The 10069-nt window shown below is 35.8% G+C and overlaps 1 protein-coding gene across 1 annotated transcript in view; it reads left to right on the forward strand.

Moving 5' to 3' along the window:
• Nucleotides 1-9599, forward strand: part of jak3 (Janus kinase 3 (a protein tyrosine kinase, leukocyte)) — a 27242-nt gene extending 17643 nt beyond the window's left edge. The window contains exons 15-24 of the mRNA XM_002663087.8: nt 1264-1387; nt 1872-2020; nt 4035-4185; nt 4848-4981; nt 5215-5404; nt 5487-5611; nt 5731-5903; nt 6415-6532; nt 8457-8570; nt 8866-9599. Of these exons, the coding sequence (XP_002663133.4) occupies nt 1264-1387; nt 1872-2020; nt 4035-4185; nt 4848-4981; nt 5215-5404; nt 5487-5611; nt 5731-5903; nt 6415-6532; nt 8457-8570; nt 8866-8985 (1398 nt within the window). The 3' untranslated portion in view covers nt 8986-9599. The remainder of the gene's footprint in view (nt 1-1263; nt 1388-1871; nt 2021-4034; nt 4186-4847; nt 4982-5214; nt 5405-5486; nt 5612-5730; nt 5904-6414; nt 6533-8456; nt 8571-8865) is intronic.
• The last annotated feature ends 470 nt before the right edge of the window (nt 9600-10069 follow it).

Consider the following 10069-nt stretch of genomic DNA (forward strand, 5'->3'; position numbering starts at 1 on the left):
ACGGCCACCTATTGGTTAAAAAATGTAATTGCGGCCTACAACTTTCACTTTTGAGCACATGACAGTGATTTTAATCTTTACAATAAACATCAGTGGTTTTATCTAAAATATAAATCGTTATTCCAGTACTTCTGTGCTATTTAACCTTTTGAAACTTCATAACTAACTCCAAAGACTAAAGACTCAATCTCTTTCTTGATTGAATTCAGCAATTCCAAGGATTGATAAACGTATGCAAATCACCATCATTCATAATTTATGTTGCGTGGGTGTTGAGATCTCGATCTTTAAATTATTAATCGTGCAGCTTACACTGAATGCATCTATGACAGAAAACACCTTTAATGACCTAAGAAACCCACCACATCCCGAATAATCTACCACAACAGCTTCTGGCATCATTATATTTTACAGGAAAGCCTAAATGCTTTCATTTGAATAGTGTGAGAGGCAATCTCTCTGTGATCGTTACAAATTTAGGATTTATCTATCAGTAAAAAAAAAAAGTATTAATCTGCAGGTCACGTGTGTTCCGAACCGTGGGTTGCTATCCATTTGAATAGCGGATCAACCATGATCCATTACACCCCAGTCAGTGTTAATAATGCTTTACTCACACATTTTGAAGGATACAGAGTACAATCTTATATATTTTTCATGTTTTAGCTTACTAAAAATTTTGTTTTTAAGGGACATTAGTAAGTCTCAGGTGTCCCCAAAATGTGTCTTTTAATTTCTACCTCAAAATACTTGGAAGACGTATTTCACTTTGCTGTAGTTTACCCTTTTTGGGTAGATCTAAAACAACCCGTTTTGGTTTGTCTTTGAAATGGAGGTCAAGATCATCCCTTTTTTCCATATCGTGATAGACTTCCTATGGTTCTGAAATGAGAAAAAAAATGTAGAGCAGTGCATGATTTCATCGTTTGAGAACCGTTTTGATTCCTGGAAGATGGATGTTGCCTTCAATGTATTTATTATATTATTGATAAAAAAGGTCACATTGTAATAACTTATACATTTCACTGTGTAAATCAGCAATTTGAAAGTCTTTATGGTTTTAATACCTTTGAATTTTGATCAATTTAATGCATTCCTGCTGCAATCAAATATTCCAGGTGGAGAGGATCCCACTGTTAAAAATGCTGAATTTAATAGATCATTCTGATAGACTTTCATATTGAGTATCTGATGCATCCCAGCCTCCGTTTTAATAGTTCAGCAGTAGCTAAAGGTAATTGTTCTTTTATCTGTCGTGCACAGGAGGAGAAGAATATTGCACATGGGAATATTTGTGCAAAGAATCTGCTGTTGGTCCGAGAGGGCGACTCACCCTTCATTAAACTGAGTGACCCTGGCGTCAGCATGTCCTTGCTGGGCAAAGATGGTAATTATATTAGAACATCTATTTGAATATAAAAATAAACATAACATCCCAGCAAACAATTGTGTTAATTAGGCATCTAATAGACATCTAAATGTAGACAGCTTGGCTAAAACAAGGCTAAACTTTGGCTGTCAGTGAAAATCTTATAGACATCTAAGAATAGCCACTATAAACACTAGAATAGTCGTCAAATAGACAGATTACACAGATTTTTTTATGTGTAGTCATTCATTTCTTTTTATTTGATAGACTAGATTTGGCCTATTCTTAAACATCTAGTAGATTTTCTCTGTCAGCTCAAATTTAGCCTTGTTTTAGGCAAGATGACTATGTTTAGACGTCTATTAGACATCTTTTAAAAACAAAAAATGCTTGCTGGGTTGCACTTTTAAACCCATAGTTTAATTGTTTAGCTCTCGTTAGAGATTATCTTACACCATAAGGTGATTATACTGTATTAAGAAACACATTTCTGTGAACGCAGTGGTGTTGGACCGAATCCCATGGGTGGCCCCAGAAGTTCTGGATACACTTGAGATTGAACTGGAGTGTGACAAGTGGAGCTTTGGGACAACGCTGTGGGAGATTTTCAATGGTGGAGAAGCTCCATTACAGGGCCTGGACCTCATGCAGGTACAAACACCACACAAAACATAATGCAGTTAACAATGCAGGTCAAAAGTTTTTTATACTGTACACCCTACAGTATATATAAGTCCTTAACTTTTTTTTTTACTGTAATGTGCATCTTTTGTAAAGCAGCTTTGAAATGGTAATTATTATGTGAGAAGTGCTATACAAATAAACCTGAATTGAATTGAACATGAATACAGATATCATTAGCGGAGCATTAGTCATTCTAGATAAAGATCACACCACATGTTTTTAAGAGGTAGTTCACCATAAAATGAAAATTGTGTCAAAAATTACTCACCCTCACATAATTTAATTTCCTTGAAAAGGTTCATCTTCTGAACATAAATTACGACAACTTAGATGGAATCAGAGAGCTCCCTCATCCTCCATTTAACGTATTTATATATTTGTGCTACACAAAAGTGTTCTTGGAGCTAGGGCTGTGTGATTAATCACAATTGAATTGCATTCGCGATTTGAAACGTTGCGATTAGCTAATCGCAAAGGGAAATATATATGTTTTATATAATTTCCCCCATCCAGAGCAAATGCGTGACTGCCGTCCGTATGTGATAGTCTTGTTAGCCAATTGCGTGACCGCAACCAAACTTTGTAAAAACCCCACAATAAAAACAAACAAGCAGGAAAGCGAAGACGAGTGACAAGTGCAGGATGATGGCATTTACTGCTTCAGAAGCATTAATAGACTAATTAATATCAAAGAAAAGCAGGACATCGATAGCATGGGAATATTTTGGTTTCAAAGTCACAGATACCAAAGAAAACCAGGTAATTTGTAAGAATTATTGCCACAGCACAAGGAAAAACAACAACCAGCACCTAAAAAAGCACCAAGGCGGCTACATGATGAGTGTCTTGCTAAAATTTTAACTGAAAGTATTGCCAGTGACACTTAATCTAGTAGCTAGCAACAGCAAAGAACAATTTCAGAGTTGTTTCAGCCATGTTAGTTTGCGGAGTGTTCTGTATTTTTATAATTATTATGTATTTGTTTGTATAATAAGCTACACAATCTCCCTAATTTGAGTTAAACTTGTTTAAAGAGAGGTAATGTCATTTTATTTGTGTTTACTGTTTGCTACAGAGAAAAATGAGTGTTTCATTACTGAATATTTAAAAACAAATTTGAAAAAAAATGTTTAGGGAAGTGCGAGGCAGTGGTGCAGTAGGTAGTGCTGTCGCCTCAAAGCAAGAAGGTCGCTGGTTCGAACCTCGGCTCAGTTGGCGTTTCTGTATGTTCTCCTGCCTTTGCGTGGGTTTCCTCCAGGTGCTCCGGTTTCTCCCACAGTCCAAAGACATGCGGTACAGGTGAATTGGGTAGGCTAAATTGTCCGTAGTGTATAAGTGTGTGTGAATGTGTGTGTGGATGTTTCCCAGAGATGGGTTGCGGCTGGAAGGGCATCCGCTCCGTAAAAACTTGCAGGATAAGTTGGCAGTTTGTTCTGCTGTGGTGACCCCAGATTAATAAAGAGATTAAGCCGACAAGAAAATGAATGAATAAATGTTTAGGTAAGTTAGTATCCTTTCAGTTCCTTTTTTAACTAACTCACACTGCATTTTAGCAGCAAGAAGCTACCAATTATACAGAATATTAAGCTGAAGATTGACTGCAAAATTTAATCACAAATCAAATCGAAATCGCATTATCTGTCAAAAAATTGCAATTAGATATTTTCCACAAATCACACAGCCCTACTTGGAGCTTTGTATAATTACAGATAAACCTCTTAAGTCACATCGAATGTTTTGACAATGCTTTTGGATCCTTTTCTGATCGTTGCTGTCTATGGAGTTTGAGAGAGCTCTCAGATTTCATCTAAAATATCTTAATTTGTGTTGTGAACATGAACAAATGTCTCCGAAATGTCTTTGAGGTGAGTACTTACCACCAGAATCTGAATTTTTGTGTTAACTAATCCTTTAAAAATGAAAGAGTTATGCATACTGTATATTTAGGCAACGTGCCAACACTATGGTATTGTGTCTCCAGAAGCTGCAGTTTTATGAGAACTTCTCGAACCTTCCAACGCTGGAGTGGACTGAACTGGCTGAGCTGATCTCTCACTGTATGCAGTACCAGCCTGAGCTCAGACCGTCCTGCAGGAGCATCATCCGACAGCTGAACAGCCTCATCACTTCAGGTAACACAATGTTATTATGTGTAACTGCTGATTTCCCTGTTTGAGTTTTATAGTCAGTTAGCGCCCTCTTGAGGAAGAACATGTACAGATCGCTTCTTTCATAAACAGTTTAACCTTTTAAAACTGGTGAATAGAGGGGTTGACTTTTTAATTTAACAAATATCAGTTATACATTATTGTTAGTAGTAGTAATATTAATAATAATAATAACATTTTATAAGTTCAATTAATCATTGTTTGTAATTAATATTTGGCATACCTACTGAAAAAAAGCTTAAACTAGCATAGGCTGGTTGGCTGGTTTTAGCTGGTTGACCAGTCTAGTTTTAAAGGGGTTTTAGCCATTTCCAGCCTGGTCTTAGCTGGTCAGGCTGGGAGTTGACCAGCTAAAACCAGCTTGACTATCTGGATTTAGCTGATCTTTTTCCAGCCTGACCAGCTAAGAACAGGCTGGAAATGGCCAAAACTCAAAACCAAAACTGGTCAACCAGCTAAACTAGCCAACCAGCCTAGGCTGATTTAAGCTGTTTTTTTCCAGCAGGGAAGTAAATGTAATGTTAGTTCAGTAAGTTTCAATGATATATTCAATAAGATTACTGAATAAAGTTTTGGCCTAAAACATTTGTGAATCTCATGGTCGTTCAAATGTTTTCCTTCTGTAGATTATGAGATTCTTCATGCGACTGACACACTGCCTGAAAGCAATGGCTTCTGGAAGAAACTGAACATATTCAAAAAGCAACAGGAGGATGTTTTTGAGGAGAGATACCTGCGATTCATCTCTGTTCTGGGAAAGGTACAACAAAAACAAAACAAACACGATTATATTTTGACCCATAGAGGGCACTGTTGTACATTTATCAACAATGCAGCACAGTCCCTATGTTTGTGTCATCTTTTACAGTCTATGGTTTGTACGGTTTTTAACGTACTTGGTAGGCTACTTGATTTAAAATATAATGCACCGTGCTAATATGAATAGAAGAATAAAAAATAAAGACTTGAATGTGTGTTTAAATGTGTATTTAGGGTAACTTTGGCAGTGTTGAGCTTTGCCGTTATGATCCATGGGGTGATAACACTGGAGAACTGGTGGCTGTGAAGGAACTTCAGTCTAACAAGCAAGCCACAATGGCAGATTTCCAGAGAGAAATCCAGACCATCAGCTCCCTGCACTGTGACTACATTGTCAAATACAAGGGCATCTGCTACAGCACAGGTTGGACTATCTTTAATGATTCCCGAACAATCTCCAAGCATTACCATCTACCCATCTCCCTTTATTCTTCATCTCCTCACAGGTCGGCTGAGCACAAAACTGGTGATGGAGTATCTTCCATACGGCAGTCTCATTGGTTATATGGAGAAACACAGACACAATGTGGGCAATCGCAAACTATTGCTATTTGCCTCGCAGATATGTAAGGTACGAGCAGGATAAACTAGTGCGTTCTGTTTTTGAGAAGATAATTTGACACATTTGGGTCTTGTATATTTGCATACATAACTTCACAGATTAACCATAATTGTAACATTCTTTTGTAGGGAATGGAGTACCTGCAAAGCATGCGTTACGTTCACCGTGATCTAGCTGCTCGCAATATTCTAGTCGCCAGCGACAATCTGGTCAAAATTGCAGATTTCGGACTGACCAAGATCATCCCGGTGGATAAAGAGTACTACCGTGTCACACAGCCAGGAGAAAGTCCTGTTTTCTGGTGATTCTTACATCAAACATTCACACAGACAAAACTTTACCTGTCTGATTAGTATGCATGTCACTTACGTAACTACTCAACAAGTGATAAAAGGCAGATAGGAGTGTAAAGTTCTGACAATGCCCAAATGAAAGAACACTGACAAGCAGATCCATAATAAGAAACTGCCCAGAGTGGCTTAAATAAATAAATATATATATATATATATATATATATATATATATATATATATATATATATATATATATATATATATATATATATATATATGTATGTACAACTAATCGATGTGTTCTGATGGTGTAATCCAGAGGTGTAAAGTAACTAATTACAAATACTCAAATTACTGTAATTGAGTAGTTTTTCTCAGGAATTGTAATTTAATATAAATCATTCATTTATTTTAAAATTTATTTTAATATTTAATATAATATAATTTACTAAGTAGTTTTAAAAATGTCTACTTTTACTTTCCCTTGAGTCCAGTTTAATGTTTTGTTTTTCTCTTTAGGTATGCACCTGAATCCATCTCAGAACTGAAATTCTCCCACAAGTCAGATGTGTGGAGTTTTGGCATTGTTTTACATGAGCTCTTTTCTTACTGCGACATCAGTCAAAACCCCAAAAAGGTGAGAGAATCAAGTATGTCTTTGTGCCAAAACTAAACAATTGGAACAAACTTTTTTGATGACCAGCCACTGTGGCTAGTTGATTTCCAACATTACTAGCCACTCGCCTTTTTCACTAGTCACAATTTTATTGTTGGGAAAATATATTTTACACACATAAATATGACTTTGACATGCTAAAATTACTTGATTTAGATTTTGTGTTATCTCCACATGCCTCCATTTTAGTTTTTGTGTGTTGTGTATGAGCTTGCTCAATAATCATGAGCAAATGGGTCAGGGTTTCATAGTATTACAACTAGATTGTATTTCACATAATTTGCACAGCTCAAAATGAAGGATTTAGCTAATTTATCTCTGACCACACCAGACATAAACAATTAATTATTTCTTAGCCACAAATTTAAAATGTGTCAAAACAAGCAAAATATAGCTGTATACCATACTTTTATTTAACAAAACATATGCACAGTAATCTGCCTTGGCTAAAGGTCCCAGATCGCCAGTTACACAAATGTGACATTAACGTAATCTCCTATTAAAGATATGTTATTGTAAAAAATGATAATTAAACCATATTTAAGCAGATAAAAAAACATACCGTGTGATAATGAAAGGATGATCACGCACACGGTTAACGTTAGACCCATAAATAATCTTTTCAAAAAGAATGGTTAAAGCAAAAGCAGCTGGCGCTGCTTACAATAAGTAAACTCTGGAAATCTTGAAAGCAGCAAGACTGTGGGTGCATGAGCATAACTTTTTGTCCAGTCTATTTGAAAGAGAACCGATCGTATCAGTTGTGTTTCTAGACACAGTTGCTTCTCGAAAGGAAACAGGAGCGCGCAGGTGTTATAAACAGTCGCGCACATCACCTCAGCTGTTAGCGCGAGTGATCATCCTCTTATTCGGTATTCACCTACTTTGCTTGCGCGGAGTTGCGAACGCAATTATTTTTGTCAGTCGTGTTGCTTCTCAATTCTAAGATCGCCTTTGCATGCATATTGGACCATCCTTACTGTCAAACCCTACTTTTAAAATTTATTATCTGGCAAAATTATTTTCAACCAGCCAAAGTGGCTAATGGTAGTGTCTGCTGAAATCTACCCGCATTTGGCGGGTTGGCGGGTGTTAATGTAAAGCCCTGTTTGTAACCCCGTAACATTAAACCAATCATATTTGTCATGAGATTAATACATAATTTGAAAGCTGTAAAAGTTTTTCCAATGATGTACAGTTTGTTAGGATAGAACAATTCTTGAAAATCTGGAATCTGAGAGTTCCAAAAAGCTAAATATTGAGAACATCACCTTTATAGTTGTGTAAATTGAGGTTTAGCGATGCATTAAACTTATTAAAATTTAGTTTTGATTTACTCTAGAAAATGTCTATTATGGAACATGATCTCTACATAGTATTATAATGATTTTTGGCATAAATCTATAATTTATAAATCTATAATAATTTCTTTTTGGAGTCCAAAGTCATGCACCTTATATGAGTTCAGTAAGCTAAATTGGCCCTAGTGTATGTTTGGGTGTGCATGCAAGAGTGTGTGAGGGTTTCCCAGTGCTGGCTTGCGTCTGGAAAGGCATCTGCTGCGTAAAAAAATATGCTGATTAAGTTGGCGGTTCATTCCGCTGTGTCGACCTCTAATTAATAAACGAACTAAGCCAAAAATAAAATATATGAATAAGCGTGTTTTATTTTTTAGCGCTATTATCAAAAATATACCCATGCACCTTCAGGCTAATTTTGTGGTCCAGGGTCACAATCCTTACTCTGAACTTTAGCTGACTATTTTAAACTTAAATAAAAACAAAAAATAATGATTCATCAGTTATTATGATTCAATGAAGGTTGTTTAATTTTTTTTCATGTGTTAACTTTATAAACCTTGTGTATTGCAAATCATTTCATGCAGTTGTGCATCCAGAAGATTGGCAGATATGTCCATAGTCCATCCATGGCCATCCATCTCCTCACTCTTCTCAAGAATAACTGGAGATTACCAGCTCCAGCTCAGTGTCCACTAAAGGTGAAAATAGATTTAATTGTGTATTTATACAGTGCATATCAACATTTCAGAACAACCTATACATTTTGATTTCAAAGCTTTATGATAATTTAAAGTTATCATAATAGCACAGTTGCACAGTAAAACTGGTAATGCAGTTCCTTAAAGCTGAAAGTATTGAAATAATGGAATGGCCAGCCCAGCGTCCTGTCTAAACCTGCTTGAAAATCTCAAGTTGAAAAACTTTAGAAGTGTTTTTCACTATAATTTCATGTTAGTAACTAATGTTTAACAAAAACATTTTTATTTTTTGCAGGTGCACAGTATTATGATGCAGTGCTGGGAATTCAACAGTGAGAACAGGCCGAGCTTCTCCTCTTTAAAGGATCTGATTGAGAATAGCCTGTTAGATGAAAGAGAGGGATGTAAAGGGTAAACTCAGAGTTAACTTCAGCAGATCAGTTAATTTCATATATATATATATATATATATATATATATATATATATATATATATATATATATATATATATATGATTTTTATACAACTCTTTTAAGATATCCCCTTGCAGTATTTTTTTAGGGTTATTTCCATATTAATAATGTAAAACTTGAAACCAGAAAACTGTTACAGGAGAACAGTTACTGTTTGTATATCAGCAGTTTAATTTCTTTACATTGCACTTGGTGATGTAAGGCTTGGATGCATAGAAAGCCATTTTACGAAGCTGTCTGCACACTGTTCTTGAGCTAAAGGCATGAATTTTGAAAGTCTGTCTTGGATTATATATAGCCTACTACTTCATAGTTGCTGTTGTTTGCAATTGCTTCAGCTTTATTGTTAACTTGGATCAATTTAAATGTACTTCAATGGTCTCATTGCATGCCTTGAGCTCCTGAGAGCAACCCATTTTTTCACAAATGTTTGTAGAAGCAGTCTGTATTGCTACTGTATGTGCTTGATTTTATACATCTGATGGCATGGAAGTGATTGTATATCATATATTGTATATTAAAACTATGTTAGCTGCATCATGTTAATGCAGCACTGTGAATGATTTTGTGGGCCATTATTTATTTAAACTCATTTTGTGGCACATATTTTTTCTTTTGAGCTACACCTACAGTATTTTTAGCAAAACATTCAGGGTTAATAGGCATATGTGACAAATGTTTTACAATATCAATCCACTAATAGAAATATACACAGGCCACTTTATAAGGTACACCTGTCCAACTGCTCGTTAACGCACATTTTGAATCAGCCAATCAAATGGCAGTGACTCAGTGCTTTCAGGCATGTAGACATGGTCAAGACAATCTGCTACAGTTCAAACCAAGCATCAGAATGGGTAAGAAAGGTGATTTAAATGACTCTTGGGTTAACAGAGAATGGTCTGAAATAAAGACAATATACAGCGAGGGGCAGTTCTGTGGCTGAAATGCCTTGTTGATGCCAAAGAGAATGGCCTGCAACGAGGATTTTTGCAGATTTTCTGTGGGTCATTGTACAAAAATGTA

The sequence above is a fragment of the Danio rerio genome, chromosome 8, assembly GCF_049306965.1.
Source record: "Danio rerio strain Tuebingen ecotype United States chromosome 8, GRCz12tu, whole genome shotgun sequence".
In the NCBI taxonomy this organism is placed as follows: domain Eukaryota; kingdom Metazoa; phylum Chordata; class Actinopteri; order Cypriniformes; family Danionidae; genus Danio; species Danio rerio.